Consider the following 17930-nt stretch of genomic DNA (forward strand, 5'->3'; position numbering starts at 1 on the left):
GGTGAAAAAACCCATGGCACTTAAAGGGTTAATACCTATGACACCATAGACATAAATTAAATGAAAAAAAAAACTACAATTGAAATTTATACAGAGGTTTAACAATTACAAGGGAATTTAATGCAAGTGATTCGTTGGATTCAAGAGTGAATGGAATTTTGGAGATGAACTCTAATAAATGTTTGAACTACAACTTTCTGCCAAATTATATTGTTATACCAAGACCAACCACATCCACCGGAGGGCGCAAGTGTGGCGCACGCCTTTAAGAAATCTGGAAAATATCTTTACATACTGGAAGCAAATCTTGGGGAAGGGAACCCTGAGATTTTAATGTGCATTTGTGGTTGAAACTGTGCCTTGGAACTGTTATGACCCTTACCCCTGGCCCTCACTGGCAAGTCAGCCCTCCAGTTAGGGCCAGGTCAAAGGCCTTAAAACATCATCCAAGACTCTCTTAGAGTCAGTCGTGGCGCCTTTGGCGCCAGGCTCATAACCATCATGAAGACCAAGATTAGAATGGGACTATTTACTTGGGACTATTTAACTTGGGGGGGTTAAGCCAACATGGAGGCACACACATAGCTCAGTTACCAGGAACTGAGCTATGCGGTCTAGTCTTTTGGGTGTGGCAGGCCCTGGACTACTTTACCAGGACTACTTTGGGTGTGGCAGGTCTGGGACTATTTTACCTGGACTACTTTACCTGAGACTATTTAAACCACACCCAAACAGGAGAACATGCTTTGCGTTATTCTGCTGTGGGCAGCGTAACGCTCACCATGTCCAGTTCATTGATGCCAGCTTACCTGAAACCAAGGACCTGCAGAGAGAGAAAGAACACTACGAAACTTACCTGGAACAGTATCCTGTCTTCAATCCATCGCCGACTTCAGTTCCACTCACCTGAAGGTACGAACTCCGGCACCGCATGCATCCTGGAATACCATAACCTGGAAAGAGTAGAAAGAAAGACAGCATTAGTAAGCGTTTACTCACGTTTCCTCCCAAACGAAAAAAGCCACACAATTCTTACCTGGGTAGTCATCTCCTGGTCAGTAGCATCGCTGGAACATTACGGCGCTCGTCGAGGAACATCGCGACCTGCAAGCAGAGAAAAGACACAGGTTAGCAATATAAAAGGCTAAACAGCGCAGCGCATCGCGCATTACTCACCGGACAGCATCGCGCACACCGCACTTTTGCCTACCGGCCCATGCTCATCTTCAAACTGCATGACAACACCAAAATATCTTTCCATACCTAAAAGGAAAGAAGCAAGACATTATTATTCAAACTAAGAGGAACAAAAGAACTGCATGCAAAGACTGTAAAGCAGCAAACCTACAGAGTCGCAGCAGGCCTGGATTCCACAGGGGGGGCTTGCACCAGTGAAGTAACTTGGTCGCTGCTCGCCCCCCACATCTACGCGCCCCTGCCACGAGGAGCAGGACGGACAATCCACCTTTCACAATATTAAAACCCATCTTTAACCAGAGGCCTTAGCAAGGGACCGGGAGAGGGTTTGAGAGTGCAAATCATCCAACCAGGGCTGGGTGGCGTCCCCGTGGATACCAGGTAAGCGTAACAGGAACTTGAGGAAGGGGACCCTTAGTATTGGCTAACTTTATATCTGAACTCAAGGCAATCCTAAGACATTTGTTTGAACTGCTTTATACTTGGTGAAGGGAGCTGAAAGAAAGCTGTGACCAGGACAGAGCTACGAACCTTGTGTTGAACACTGTTTTGTTGGTTGCCAACATCCCTACACATTGTATAGATTAGTTGTGAGGGCAAGTATAGGTTTTGGACACAGTTGTACTTTTGGACTGTGACTTTCCTTAGTTTTGGTTTGGTAGGGAAATCCCACAATAGGATAAGGAAAGATAGGCGTTTTTCCATCCTGACTTTTAAGTTAATAAACTTTTATTGTTCATTCAGAATCTATTGTTTGTGTCTTAATCCAGGATGCCTTCACAGCACACACCCTTCCATTAAACTCCCTAGACCCGAATGGACAGGTTCCAAAATCAGGAAAGCTGGGAGAAACTACCAGTAATCTTAAATCAGAGAGGATTCTGGTCTGACTTGTGAAGGCATCAGGCAGTAGGCACAACTGAGTAAAGCTTAGGTTACAAACTTTTATTAAAATTAAAAGAAGGTTGGAAAAAGGCCTAACTTGCCCTATGCTAAGGTGGGATTTCCCAACCTAACTGAAACAAGTGATAGTCTGTGTCAGGCAGTCCAAAGCAAATGAATGTCTGTGTCAGGCAGTCCAAATCAAATGAATGTCTGTGTCCAAAGCCTATACTTGCCCTGAAATCTACTTGTATACAATGTGTAAGGATGTCAGTATCAAAATGAGAAGTGTTCCAATACAAGTTCAGAGCTTCTTCCAGCTCTGGGTTTGAAAAGGGGTTTCCCTTCCCCAAGTTTCAGGATAGTTCACTTTACCAAAACGAGGGGTTCCTTTCCCCCAAGCTTTCAAGTCTCTCAATTTCCCAAAACAGCACAATTCCTTGTGATACTTCCCAGCTTGTCTGGCTTTGTTGCCCTCACAAATTCCACCAATATCACAAAGTTCAGTTACTTAAGTTCAGATCACACATATTTTTCTCGATATCCAATCACAAGCTTATGGGTGAGTTAAGTGGCTTTTCCTTTAGGTGGGTGTACTCGGTCCAGGTGCAGTTGTCGGACCACACAGTCCACCCATTACAGGCCATGCAACCGACACACCTTACTTGGTGCTTCTTCACAATTACACTGCTATTGCTACTGCTTTAGCTTCACAGTGGTATTGAACATATCCTATTGGAGCTTTCTAAATACTTGTTTTGCCACCATTCACTTGTTATAAATATTCTCAGCGTTTTTGCGACTGCTTATTCTTTAAAGTTACACAGTTCTTTATATTCTTAGGGCACTTGCCAGTGCTTGTTCTGTTCAGTTTACACAGTTCATTTTTATCAGGGAATTTCACCAACTGCTTTCATTCCAATTGCTATTCAAATCATACTTGCTTTCTTTCGGTTCAGTACTCAAAAAAGATTTCATTTCATTCCAATCAGTCACATTGAAAAAAGTAACATCAAATTCCCAGTTTACTCTCCTGCTTGGAATTTGCACCCTGTTCATGGGTGTATTCACAAGTTCAAAGATTACCGTTTCCCTTGCCCTTCATTGCCCTTGTCATTTTCATCTCGTTTAGTGTTCGGTATTCACATTACCCTTTCATTCAGTTTTTTCAGCAGTTTCCGGATATCGTACTTATCAAAAGTATTTATCTCAAGGTAAACCGGCAATCATGTTGCCTAAGCAGTCCCTTGCTCACTCGCAAACGATATGACCAGCAGCAACCATGCAGTCCACACCACAGCATCCCAGAGTCTTTGAGGCTTCTTTCACTCACCGGGAACGCTGTCTCCAGGTGCTGTTTTCAGCGTTGGCAAACTCTCTAAGGTTGTCGCAGATCCCGGCTCAGCACACCTTTCATCCAGAATCTCCGCCACCTCGGTTGTACGGAGAGGGAGTCTCTGAGACTCCATGAGGTAAGCAGACCGGCTCTGCTACGGAGACCTTTTGAAAGCTCCCACCACAATCAGCTTCCGCTGCAACGACTTTGCAGCTTGTAGGCGCTTCGGACACACGTCTCCCTGGCTTCACCTCCAGCTTCTCCTGCAAGCGTTCAACAGGCGATCTCCTTAGCCTCACCTGAGTGGGCCATTTATACCGCCCCCTTGGCCTCAAGTGCAGGCTATGTTCCTTTACTGCATAAAGGTCTTGGAATTCGGCATCACTCTTCCTTGTCCCAGTACCAAAGTGGTATTTGTGTATGTCTGAGTTAATAAAGAGAGGATGCATGTCTCTGGGTTGCCTCTTCCCCGTCTCACTACCTGACTTGTGTGTACTGGGAGATGGTTTTCTGGAAAAATAGGGAGGGGATTGGTAATACCCTGCAAAGGCCTGAGGGATATTTGACTACTTATAAAAGGGAAATGGGGTATACTGTGTCACATCCAAGGGTGCCCCATCCCCACTCTCCAAGTCTCCTCCACCCAGGTGGTCGTCCCTCGCATATTGACCCCCAGGGTCAGGATCAGAGATTTACAGCATTTCTCTGGCCACCTGGGAGTTGGATATATAGGGGAAAGAAGTGAGGACGCCCTCAGATTCCTCACAGACTCCACTAGGAGTAAGGCCCTGAACCTTGTTGTGTGGGTGTTTCGAGGCTGACTATGAGCTTTATGGGAATGGAAACTGTGATATAGGAGGCTAGATTCCTCTTGGCCCGAGGCTCGGCTCTTCTGGGAGATAATCTGCATAATCCTGCTGTGCCTATCCTCCTCACTCAGCTCTGCAGCCACTGTGGCTTGTTAATACAGGAAAGGCAGGTTATCTTAGGTTCAGAAAGAGTGTAGAGTCGGCCTAACCTCAACATTGGGGGATTGGACCATTTCCCTGCACAGAGTATTGCTAAAGTGCATTTTTAAGGGAGGGTTGTTGGGTGGGGAGTGATACATGTCACCTTCTTGCAGCATCACAGCCCTTGTGGTCCTTGTACAAAGCCACATGGTATTGCAAATACGACATAACAAAACATGACATAATATAGCATAACCTAACACAAATTATCATAACGTACTAATATAACTAAACCGCCGGTATGTCCTAAAATCGATGCGTCAATATACAGCAGAACTCCATTAAAAAAGGAAATTCAACTCGAACGGGGGAGTGAGTGAGTGGGTTGGCAATGGGGAGAGAGTAACACCCCATCAAGGCAGGCAGAAGGTGTTCATTACCAATAGTTGTAAAAATAAAATTAAACAAAAAGAGGCTTCTCCTTTTCCAAATTTTTGGCTGCAAGCCAGCAGGACTGCATTAAAACTGTCAAAACACAAAATAACTTCCTCCAAAACAAACTCCCAGACCTGGGTATTTGCCAGCAGCAGTATCAATGGGGAATTGGGCAGTACCTATGCAGGTAAATACTTCGCAAAGCACTTTCAAAATCCAGGCGTTATTATATTAAAATATGGGTTAGCCCGCATTTGCATGGAAAGGGGCATTTTAGTTCATTCAAATAAATACGTTTACCAAATGATGATTTCCTTGAAGAGGTTTTCCAAAGAGAAACAAGGTGAGCATGCAATCTCTCTCTCTCTCTCTCTCTCCCCATTTTATTGGATAGCCTGCCTTTTGAACAACGTTGAACACTCTTCAGTCCCCTGGAGACCCTCTCAATAAGAGCAGGACAGATTGGTGGTATGTTAGAAAGGTAAATTGCTATTTTATGCAACTCCCTGATAAATTTTGGGAACATTTGTGTTTTTTTATGAGAGGGTCCCCAACCCCGATGCACCCGTCTGCCCCAATCCATGACCCCTTATTCTTGCAGCCTCCTGCCCCCAGCGTTTCCTTTATTCCTCACCTTCCCCCACCTTTGCTTTCCTATCCATAACCAAACATATATATCAATGGTCAGCATGGAAATTCATCAGAGTGTTCTGTTATTTGTCTTTTATACTGTGCACGTCACAACCGTAAAGGTCTTAAGTGTTGCACCAAACGATAAAAGGGGAAGCTTCTAGAGAGCAGACACCCAAGAGAGAATCTTCAAAAAAGCCAATTCCACTAAAGGGCTCATTTCTAAACTATATTTATGTTAAAATTGAGGAATCGGCCATAAAGGTGAGAATTTGTCAAACTAATTAGGGCAATGTACGTGGCCTTGTATAGCTCCCCTTCTTCCACTTTTGGTGGCCCTGCTCCATGTCGATCTGTAAGAAAAAAGGGAACGTCATTAGTGATACAATGGGAGGGGCAGGTGCGAAATCTCTGGTGTTGATGGATGCAGATCAGAAGTACCTGGTTACTGTGTGCTACGTGCTTTCTATGGGCTTTGCAGAGAAACTTGGAAGTATGTTATCCATAGAGAACAGTCCAAGTTCTGATAAACTACAGAACTTTGGGTCTGGTAAACCACCGAATGTGGGAGAGTGTGCCAAGGATAAAGAGGAGAGTTTAGTCATGGTTTAATTAGTATTGATGTGCTAATGGCTAGGCCTGTGGGGGCAGTCTGTGGGAATTGTGCGTAGTGTAAGGATGAAGGAGTTCTTAGACGGGAGTCGATTAGTAGGGAAAGAGGGGAATAGGCCTTCCAAGGTAGAACAACCTTCAACTTTGACTGCTACTACTGGCATCTTGCAGGTATGTTCCATTTCACTAGCTCACATTGCTACCGTCAATGTCTCTTTCTCTCTCTCTGCCTGTCTAAAATAGATACATTGCACCCCATGTGCAACAAAACAAGCATCTGTGAGTTGGCAGATGAAGGAAAAGGGCAGTCTGGAATCTCCACTCATTACCATAAAATGCATGCTCATGTTTATGGGAGGGAAGAACATTTGGAAAGGTTGCTTGAAATTTGAGGACCAAAGTCAATCATTTCCCCTTCCTTCATAAGTTGGTTGAGATGCTAAGTAACTAATAAAACCTCACAATAACATGCTCAGGCGCCGTGCTCAATGGGCTGCTCAGTCATTTGCCCATTGGAGGCGGAAGGGCATTTTGCAGGTGTTCACATCAGTTGTCACGGCAGGTGCAAGAATCCCTGCTTGTTTCTCCAATGGGTCCTGCTGTCTCTCACAAGCCACACACTCTTCTCACATAGGGCACAGGCCAGAATGAGTTGGAAACAGCCATAGATGAAGACGTTTGAGACAAGATTTCTAAAGGATTGGCCAGAACTTCCTAAAGCACACAACTAAGCTTAATATACAGCTGGTATTACACCACTTCCTGGCTGCATTGCCTATCACCTGAGAGATGATACCATTGCTGGAGACAGGTTGTTCAGAAAGGCACTGTGCTACACATATTATGGGATTGCCCCAAATGCAGGGGTTTTTGGTTCAAGGTACGATCCAAAATAAAGAAAATTGTGGACTTGGATGTCATTTAATTCACTAGATATAGTACAAGATATAGCACTTGCAGGAGAAGCACAAAAGAGGACGCAATAAACCCGAGGCAAGGGATTCTTGCCACACAGCCGCAACTGGCTGCTAAATTATATTAGCATTTTGGAACAAGATCAATTCTCCTACTGCCTCCTTATGGCTCTACAAAATCTAGCACATACTAACCATTGAGCAACGAAAAACAGTGAGGGGACTTTGCCATCCTTTCCCAACGCAAATTAGAGAAAAATACAGGGGTCTTTCATGTCCTGCTCGTCTAAGACTCTAAATTAGCTTGACATTCCCTGCTTGCAGTGCTGCATTTGTTGAGATATCTGTGTACACCGATACCCTGCAGGAAGGAGTCTGGAAGTCAAAAGGGGGAGTTTGAAACTTGTAACTTTAATCTGTTTATAATTTTCTGCCAATGAACAAACCTCAACAAAAAAAATAAGTGGGCGGGGGATGGGGTGGAGAAAAGAAAAAAAGACCCACTGCAGGCTTATCAGCCCTTGCGAAGTAGAAATGCATGGTTATTTTTGTTTAGCTTCCCCATCCCCATGTTGCCACTCAAACATTACTGGCTATCTTTATTTCTATGTTTAGAATGGTGCATGTGAGGGTTAACAAAACATGCCCCACGTGGGGGAAGGGGGTTCTCAGAATTTGACAGGCAACGACGAGGTAGGTTTCCTTTTTTTCTTTTCTTCTTTTTGTACTCCTCCTCCCCCTTACTTCCGCTAGAAAAAAAGCATGGCCGAGAACAGGTCACGGGGAGCAGACAGGCTCTGAACAGCCTTCTAAATCACGCCACCAGTTTGTGGTGGTATTTAGTAGCCCCAAGTGACTAGCGAAAATGGGCAGCTGTGTCGAATTTCATGGTGGGAGGAGTCAACATGTAAACATGTATGTTTCACTGTAATGAACGTTTGTGCGGGACTATCGCAGTCATGCAAACGTGACAGAATACAGGCTGTAAAACAATTGTCTTGAACAAATAGAGAAAACTGAGCCATGAAAACAATACCATGTCTAGCGCAGGTAAGTTCGAGAAGGTGAAGTCGGCAACAAATGTTTTGCAGTAATGAATGATAAAATGTCCAGTCTATACCAAAGAGTGCAAAATGTGAATGGAGAGGAGGAAATACGGGAAGCACAGGAGCTTGGGTCGAAAACGAAATACAAAAGAAGCACTTGATTAGTAATCCAGCTTCAAAACCTTTAAAGCTGCAAAATTTGTGAATGCCATGTCTTGTTTCTGGAGGTTAGGAAAGAGCACGAGTTCAATTCTAGTGAAATGTTTTCTTTACATAAAAGGCAACGTTAACAATCAGACACATTAACTACAGACTTTTCAAAGACAGTTTTGTCCCCATACCTATGGGTATTTTTTATTACATGTATTCTTTCTGCTTTTGTCTACTGTATTACATTTTTGCAATTACTTTTGCTTTCAAAATCACGTTTCATATAGCTGATTTCAGACATTACTTCATGTTTCAACTAGCGGTTGCCCAGTTTTGATACATGGTTTAATGTAACATAACAGGTGTTTTTGTAGAGCGCACGTTCACACCGGGTATCTTGGCTCTATTGAAAGATACACGTTTTTTGTCATCCAACTCAATGGTAATCATTTTATCCACCTCGGAAGAATGACGGGTTGAGTGGACTGTAAGGATCTGTCTTCCTCTTGCATCCTAGTGGAATCTAGAGTAGGTGGGTTTGACTGATCGGAATGCTGATGGATGGAATGTTTGCGTATGACTGGTGTTCTCTGCAGGGCAGTCGCAGATGTAAGCCTGAGAGAGAGGATGCTGGTGCTTGCCAATGTGAACTGGAACTTACCATCTGGCTAATATGACTCTAAGAACTGGATGTAATACTTGGGAACTTAATAAAGAAGTTACTTATTTATACCATGAAGTCAGAGTCATCACATGTGAACCCAGATTTCCACATTGGCAACGAGGATACTGGCTGTGCTGGGGGGACAGCGCAGAGGAAGGGGCACGCACTGCTCCCCAACCAAAAGAAGACCCTCTCTCTCTCTCAGGTAGGCGGTGAGCTTAATATTTGCCCGGGCAGGCAGCCCAGCGCTGGGGCCAGAGGCACAGGGAGCAAGGAGCAGCACTAAGGTCTGGGGCCAGTTTGGCCAGGAGGCTTTCCAACAAGGGACAGGCAAAAGGACTGCGAGCTAGCAAGTTTAAAAGTGATTCCTGGGGGCTTAGGGCCCGTAGCAACGCTGCGAGGGGCTTGGAGCCCAGGGCTCGCTCAGAAGTAGGTCAGATCCTTTGCAAAATTTGAAAAGGGCTGGAGCTCATTCAGCAGAGTATCTTTAAGGGCCTAGAGCAAAGCTGATCTGTTTTTAAGGTGTTGATACCTAAAGGTGCTAGACATGGTTCTTACCTGTTATGCAGATATTTGGCTGGCGAAACGTGATTGCTGCTGGGCGCCTTACCACTGGGGCTGGATCTGGTCTGACCTGCTAGGCTGCAGGAAGGCCTTGTGGACCTCGGGGAGGAAAGGCTCCTTAGGGGCATGGTGTGACCTCTGGGGAGCAGAGCGGAGCGGCGCAGAGCGGAGCGTTGAGAGGGCTCTGTGAAGATTTTTGAAGGCTGTGCGGGGGGTCGTCTTCGGCGGTGTGAGCGGCGCTGCTCTGAGGTCAGCCAGGGTCCTGTGGCGAAGCGACCATTGGTGCAGGGAGTTCCGTCCTCGTTCGAGGTTGCCTGGGACTGATGACATCAGAAAAGCGTGTGGAGGAGTCGGCGATTGTGGGAGGTTCGGCTCATCACTGTTCGGACGTGGCGGCAGGTGCCTAGTAACAGAAACACTTCGGAACATGGAGACATTGCGTAGTAGCGTCACAGAAGCAAGGACCTTTTTTTCATAGCTGTAGGATCAGGAGTTTCGGTTTCGGAGTGTTCTATTGTGCATCGGGTGTCGTGGAGTGCCGGGAGCCCGAGAATGAAGAGATTTCAGGTAATGCGGGAGTTAAATGGTCCAAAGGGGCAGCAACAAAAAAAAATGTCAAGCGGCGCAACATCGGTGAGTGCGAGCGTGGGCACTGATGCCTGTGAGGTGACGGTTAAGCATGCAGTGAAAAGAGCTATTACAAAAAGGTACTGGCCCTGAAGATTGTCCTGGCGAGAAAAGAGCCAGGTGTGCTGGGGATAGTATGACAGGAAACATCATAGTGTGGGATAAAGAAGAATCTACTGCCCCACTTAAAGGCTACTATGAAGAGTGCAATGAGGCAGCTATGGGGGAAGTTCTGAAGAGCAATGCGGCAGAGAATGTTCGCTTTTGTTTAAAGTGTGGTGCCATTCTGGATTTACCTGGGAACAGTGATCTGCTGAGCCTGCAGGATCTAGATCCTGATTTTTTAACATTTTTCAAGGAGATTTCTCTGAAGCAGGTGGAGATTTAAAGGTTTTCATGACATTTTAATGTTGGTTAAGCTAGTTAAGTTTCGTTTTTGACTTAGATGTCATGTCATGTGAGGCTTGTTAATTATTTGATAATTTCTGTGTGTAAATGAATTGGAGTAAATGGAGTGAAGTTAGAGTGCATGTCATAGCCTCTGTTAGGTGAATACATGTTGTGATTTTAATAGGTGTTTAGCAAAATGATAACTCTAGTGTCATTGGCGTGTTTCACAAATGTGTTTTCACACAGATGGACTCAAAAGTGAATTACAGTGTTGACTGAACAGGATTGTAGGAATTACTGGTCCAAGTTGATATGATGGTGTCTGCTGCACTAATAAGTTTCTTTTCCAGGCTGGGCATTTTAGTTGAGAGTGGGAAACACTGTTGTTTTAATGCTATGACTTAACAAATGTTTTCATTTTTCATGTGGGTCTGTTTATACATACTAGAGTTTTTAAGAGTTTTAAAGTAGTTTGTACAATGTTGTTACTAAGTGCAATGTTAGAAACCTTATATGTAAAGATGAGGTAATGTGTATAAGGTGAGTGATATGCTAGTGGTGCGTGTTACGCTAGTGGTATGTATGTAGCGTAGTGCTCCTGGAGTTAGGTTTTTGTGTGAAGAGTACTTTCACAGGCACATGAGGGGTGGTGGGGACACTAAATTTTGGTGAAGTAGCTACCCGAGTATCGGATATACTCAGCCTGGTTGAGAGTGGTGTGTCTAGGCACACCTTGGTGTTGCGAATGAAGGGTGTGAAGGAGTTTGAGCGTTTGTTTCATTGTGGATAGTTGGAGATTGGTTACGGATGAGAGGGTGCCTCAAAGTGTGCAAAGTTTGTTATGGTATTTCATGTGGTTGGTGATGTCTCTTCTTCACTTAGCAGAAAGGGGAAGGGGCATTGTTGTAAAGTTTTGTCACACTGCGGTGAGGACGCTCATGGTTTTGGAGGTTGTTTAGCTGATTGTCTTAAGTTGGGGAGATGATGCATTTGTATTGAAATTGCAGGTGTTGACGATGTATGTCATGTGTGTGTGTGTGTTCGACCTTAGTTGGTCGTTATTTTAATATTCCTTAGGAGGGGGGGGGAGATATGTTAGGATCTGTCTTCCTCTTGCATCCTAGTGAGATCTAGAGTAGGTGGGTTTGACTGTGATCGGAATGTTCATGGATGGAATGTTTGCGTATGACTGGTGTTCTCTGCAGGGCAGTTGGAGATGCAAGCCTGAGAGAGAGGATGCCGGTGCTTGCCACTGTGAACTGGAACTTACCATCTGACTAATATGACTCAGAACTGGATCTAATACTTGGGAACTTAATAAAGAAGTTACCTATTCATACCATGAAGTCAGAGTCTTTATATGTGAACCCAGATTGCCACATGGACCTGCCGGGATTTGATCCTGTGGCAATGAGGTCAAACACAGACCCCGGTAGTGGATGCACAGTCCACTGAACCACATGTGTTGTATCTAATGTCAGCTTCATCCCACTGCCAACTTTTCTAAAAAACATTTGATAAGTTAGCTAAACAAAAAAACAATAATTTAACAATTGCTTCTAAACTGAACCATGCATAGAATAAGATTGTTATCTTTGAAGAACAAATACACAGATATAGTAACATCATGGGATACTTATCATAAGAAACATGTTTAAATCTACTTACCAGTCGGTAGAAGAGCCACAGAATTATCCTGGTCAATCTTAGTGTTGTATGAAAGAGCATAGAAGGATCCTACAATAAACAGAAACAAGCACATTGTGAAAATATGACAAAACATTATTAGCAAATTAATGCGCCAACTGTTAAGGCACATCTTTTTCATGTGTAAAATAACTGCAAAAAAACAAAAGAAAACATTTGTGAATACATAAACACGACCAGTAAAGGGAAAAATTCAGAAATTTTGATGCTTATGTAATTATTTGTGTGTTAGTATCGGCCTTTGCAAAGTGGCAATAAATATAAACAAGCATTAGCAATGCCAACAGTTTGGAAGGAGGGGGTTCAGTGTTTTCTAACTCTCCTGCTGGCCGTCATGAGCAAATGATAGAATGTTGGTTTGTACTGTGTGCAAGAGCAGCTCAGAGCATGTCGGATGAAAGCTATGACTGGTATGAATGAGGTGGCTGGTTGGAGTCTCATGTCTTATAAGTACTTAACGCTTTGAAGGAGATGATCTCTGGAACTTAATAATAAAGCCTTAATCATTTATTTACCTGCATCGTGTGCAAACAATGATGCCATCAACTTTCAGATTACCATCAGACAAGCGACAACAAGTGTTGTAATAGAACCATGATTAAACATCATAAATATTCTGATCCGACCAGCATGACAAGACTACACCAGCTACACCTGCTTATTTCTGCTATCAGATTAATCTTGGAAGTAGAAATGGGCTTATCATCATGACAAACATGAAAACAGATGTCAAAGGGTCTGGCCTAGACAATCAACTCTAGCTGAAAGGTGGCATGCATTCGTTTTGCACTAATCTGCCTGTTCATAGCAACTTGCATTGCTAACAAAAGGAAGTGATCTGGGCAACTGAGGCTTTTTGACATTTAAAACATGACAATGGTTAAGTCAAATTAATCTCTGTTGCAGCAAAAGCTCACTTCCACACACAAAAACAGCATCAGCATTTGGCACATTCCCTAGCAGTGTGTATTGACTGACCACGGGCTTGATGGGTCTGGAGTAGGAATAATGCTTACATTAGCTGACCGATGTTAGAGAGGTTATGGGGAGGAAGCCATGGAGGCAAGAGTGTGTGGTGCACTCTTTCCATGCTCGGAGACCATTACCAGGTCCCTTTAACCTACTGCAGCTTTAAATATAAAGGAGCCGCTCCATGTTATTTTATCTTACCTCCATGAGGCTGCAACTAGGGCGATACCCCATACAAAAAAGTGAATCTTACCTCTCTATTTTGTGTTAAGTCGAATGTTTGGGGATTCATGCGGCTGTCCCGTTATCTTTTTCATACGGCATACCTTATCTTACTAAAAGTGCATCAGAGCATGAGCGAAAGAAAAGAGCCCAGGTGACCTGCACGGTGAGGGCTATTGGGCAATCACTCTGCACCTAAGAATAAAGATTTTCCAGAATAACTTACAAGAAAGTCTTAATTCTATTAAAGACACAGAGGCACGCATTATGCTTCTCTTTCTTTTATTGAACATAAGGAAGGAAGATCAGCAGCAAGTATTTTATGCACCTGACTGCATAAAACGTATACATTAACAAGGTGCAATAAAATATCAATGAACAAACATTAAACATGAGGAAAATAAACTTTAGTCCATATAAATGTGTCTAGACGAAAAAGAACTCCATTTCCCAGGAGGCTTAGTCAGAGTTTATAGTAGGTCACAGAACATGTGACATCAATCTTCCAATAGGCATGCAGCTGTCCCTCCAAATAGGCACTAACATGATGTAACTTCCTCTTTCGAGGCTGCAAACTTGGCCATTCAGGGAAACATAGGAATGAAGCCGCAGGTTGGGAACATCCTGCGGAAAAACCAGAACAGATCCGGAGATCAGGCGGACTTGTCTGTAGTCATTGTCGAAGGCAGAGAGAAATAACTAGGGTTACTTGATGCATATGACAACCCTATTCCTCTTGCGAGGGTGGGAAAGAAATCAGTGTGTTATTATGCAAAATTACATGGCCTGTAGAATGGCAATTTCACTCAATGCAATGATATTGAACAACTGTACTCAAGCGTATCTTTCTCTAGTCGGGCGGGATAATGCTCGCCTCCGGGTCTTTATCTTGTAAGTTATTCTGGAACATCTTTATTCTATGTCAAGACTGGAGGCTCGCATTATGCTTGTTTAAAGCTTACTTACCACAATGGATGCAGGTTGCTCTAATGGTTTCAGGTAGAATTGTTTGAAAATTGATTCACCTGCCCAATCGGCCATCCTTATGATGTCCTCTAGGCAGACTCCACCCTGAAAGGCTTTGGATGCCATGGCACCACTCACAGAATGAGCGCTGAAGTGATTAGTATTTACTCCTGCTTGAGATAGAGACCAGCGTGCCAATGTCGGGGCGGAAACCGCTCTGTGGGGTTTGTGCAGTGCTATCAATAGCTGTCCATTAGCAGAAGTCCTAAGAGGTGCGGTCACCTCTTTGTAGACCTTCAAGCACTTGACCAGACAAAGCTTAGGTTGTTCTCTAAAGGCAGGATAAGAGATTACTCTGGAATTGCATTTGGTCCTTCTGGATATGTGGAAAACTATTCCATCAGGAGAAAAGGTCCTGCCTGCTAAATTGAGAGCTCTGACATTGGAGACCCTTTGCAGGAGACTAAGCATAGTAGCGTAGTAAGTTTGTTGGAAAGGGCAGTGCAGGATAGCTCCTCGTTATGAGGCCAAGAGAGAAAAAGGTTTAGCATTAACGTCTCAAAGCTTGTCATAACAGGACAGAGGTGGCACCGTAAGCCTGATACCCTTGAGCAATCTGCAAACCAGGTGATACTCTCCTGCTGGGACCCCTTGTACGAGGTCGGCTGAAATTTCAGAGCAGTAAGCATTGACCATCCTGTAAGCGAGACCTTGCTCAACCAAAGAGGCTAGGAAGTTCAGAATTTCCTCTATAGATGCCGAAAGCGGATGGAGCCCTCGGTCCAGACACCAACATATCTAGGCGTTCCAAGAGTTGGAGTATCTCTTGAAGGTAGCGGGGGCCCAGCTCTCTGCGATGAGACTGATGGCTTTGTGCGATATCCCTGGAACTCTCCATCTTGCCCAGAAATCCTGCAGGCTGCTAGGGTCAGCGACCCACTGAGGAGAAGGGTGTGGCGTTGCACTGTCGGATCCATTAGCAGATCTGGAGATTGGGGTAGAAGGATTGGAAAATCTGAGGAAAGTTCCAGAAGAACTGGATACCAGGTCTGAGATGTCCAAGCCGGGGCTATGAAGACCAGCTGTGTTCGTACCTGACGGGCCTTCGTCAGGGTCCTCGCTATCATGAATGCACTTCTTAATAGTCCTTAGGCAGCATGGTGGAGATTAATATCTTAGTATGGAAAATTGCTACCTAACGTAGAAAACTATCTGATCAGACATGGCTAGATTTCTTAAACAAATATCACGTTATGATTCAGGAAGCTTGGTCCATTGAAGCTATACACCTTCTAGGCTTTCGTCTTTTTCATTTACCAGGTATCAAACAGGTGCTAAGAGCAGACCTTATGGGGACTTGGGAATCTATATAGCTATACCATTGGGCTGGTAAACAGAATACTCTGCCCTATCAGATGCCAACATAATGCTGATCACAGCCCCTACCCCATGTTCTAAACCACTCGTTTAAATTTTATTTTTTCAATAATGAAAATGGGAACCAGATGTTCAAGCTGCTTAAATCATTACATAGGCTTATGGCTAATATGTGCTCTGGCTCAGACTTTCCCCAGATTATTGGAGATTTCAGCCTTACATTGGGTACTGGCGAAGATCTCCCCTATGACGAGGAGGGATGGGCTTTCTCTGTTCTGAACCCTCTCCTGAAGGATCCTGCAAACTCAAATGGCAGACTTGTACTCAGGGATATTTTGTTTGAAACTGGAATCAGAGCTGTAAATGGGAGATTTCAATCAAAATCAGCTGCGATTTTACATTAGGTAATAGTCGCTTTCGCAGCATTATCTACTTTCCCTTAATCCGAATGAATGATGGGGGAATATCCATAGCTTTGAAATCATAGACCGGTATGAGAGTGATCACAATCCCTTCTTTATCACCTGGTTATGGGGTGGACAACATGATAAAAGACTGAGTGGCTTTTATCAGCAAACTCTAATAAGAGGAGCAGGAAATAAGGTGCTTTGAAGCAAGGCTGGTAGGGCAGCAGAAAAACTAAACAGAGTTGTAACAACAAACAAGATTGCTTACTGACCTGTGAGTTCAACCAACACTCCATGGAAAATCATCTTTTAATAAATGTGTCTAGAAGTGCAGAGAGCTTTTTATTTGCAATAAATGTAATGATCAGCCAAGACAGAAACCTTGGCTGTCGATTAACTGCAAAGAGGAAAAAAACTCTTCGCAATGCCCTTAAGGCATATTCTCAGAACATTAGCGACATCAGAGAAAGGCGAAAAAGAATTACAAGAGAGAGCAAGCGACAAGAAGGGCAGAGATAGCGTGGCTGAAATCTCCCATGATGCTAAAATCATTTAGAATATTATCGCAAGAAATCCTAATGGGTTAGATGTGGGACATTTTGAGTCTCCAGAAATCTATGTCCATGAAAAGGAGTGGGTTGAGCACTTTTGGTGAAGTCCGAGGTAAGGAGCAGCAATACTGTGTTCTCGCCGACGACGGAGATCACTGACGGCGCCTGGGGTGGATGGGACACTGAATGACCCATTCCGTTCCTGCACTGACCTACGGGCTCCTCTTAATAAACGTGTTCAATGCCTTTTTTGTCTGTAATGTATATACCTTAGAGTTGGACGATTGGTACTATAGTGCTTATTTACACACAAGGGACAAAGCCGCCCCCCCCTTTCTTCTTATTGTCTCATCACCTTACTAGATTGGACTTCAAAGCTCTTGTCTGGAAGTTTGCTGCATAGATTGGAGGAATGGGTGACTGACAGGAACATCTTGCCCAACAGCTAGCTGGCTTTTAGACAGGGCCTGGGTACTGTTAACTAATGAGTTAAACTTTACTTGATTTTGGCCAGGTATGTTTTTCTCCTGCGGCCCCCTTTCTATGTGGCCTTTATGAAGCTTAGTTCTTTTGACCACGTAGACAGGGGATTTCTCTTGAAGATTCTTGATGAGATTGGTGTCCCAAGACCGTTACTTCAGATGCTGGAATCTCTACTCACAGGGACTAAGGTTTGTGTCCTCTAAGGTTGAGCGGGGGGGTGAGTAGATTTATTGAGGTAGGGAAGGGCGTCAGATAGGGGTGCCTGCTTGTGCCCCTTCCGTTTAATTTGTATAGTAATTCCCTTTGTCCCATTTTACAAGGTCTGGATGCAGACATACCTAAATGTGAAGGCAGGAAAATTCCAGTGCTGAGTTATGGCAATGATGCAGCTCTCTTAGCAAGAACCCCAACATTCTTCCAGGTTTTGGTTGAAGGGTACCATACATAAATGATCATTCAGGGACTTAAAGTTAACGCTGGAAAATGTTATTTAATGTGCTTTTCCAGTAAGCCCCAATGACACCCTAGAATCATTTTAAAGGATCAATGTTTATCATACTGCCACCATTTTGAGTACATGGGAATTACTTTTAATAACCGGCTATAACGGAATGAGAGCATCCGTAAGCAGAGTGAAGATAAAACAGGCAACAGCCAGTCTTTTTACATTTGCAAAAACACTACATCAGTACTCAGTGAACCACATGCTGACAGTCTACAGGGGAAAAGAGAATATCAATTGGGTCCTATGGTAATGAATTATGGGGTATAGGCAACTTTTGATGTTTTACAACATGAAGAAAATGCTTAGTCTTTCATGTCTTCTGGGTGTCCCCCATCTACCTCCACTC

The 17930-nt window shown here is 43.9% G+C and overlaps 1 protein-coding gene across 4 annotated transcripts in view; it reads right to left on the reverse strand.

The window, feature by feature from the left end:
* RPP40 (ribonuclease P/MRP subunit p40) overlaps positions 1-17930 on the reverse strand; it is an 872477-nt gene that overhangs the window by 657077 nt on the left and 197470 nt on the right. For all 4 annotated transcript variants that reach the window (XR_011274228.1, XR_011274227.1, XM_069613449.1 and 1 more), the window contains exon 3: positions 12066-12134. Coding sequence is in view for 2 of the 4 variants with exons in the window: in XM_069613449.1 (XP_069469550.1) it covers positions 12066-12134 (69 nt within the window). In the remaining 2 variants the exon portion in view is untranslated. The remainder of the gene's footprint in view (positions 1-12065; positions 12135-17930) is intronic.

This window comes from Ambystoma mexicanum, chromosome 5p (assembly GCF_040938575.1).
Source record: "Ambystoma mexicanum isolate Mex_15411 chromosome 5p, UKY_AmexF1_1, whole genome shotgun sequence".
In the NCBI taxonomy this organism is placed as follows: Eukaryota; Metazoa; Chordata; class Amphibia; order Caudata; family Ambystomatidae; genus Ambystoma; species Ambystoma mexicanum.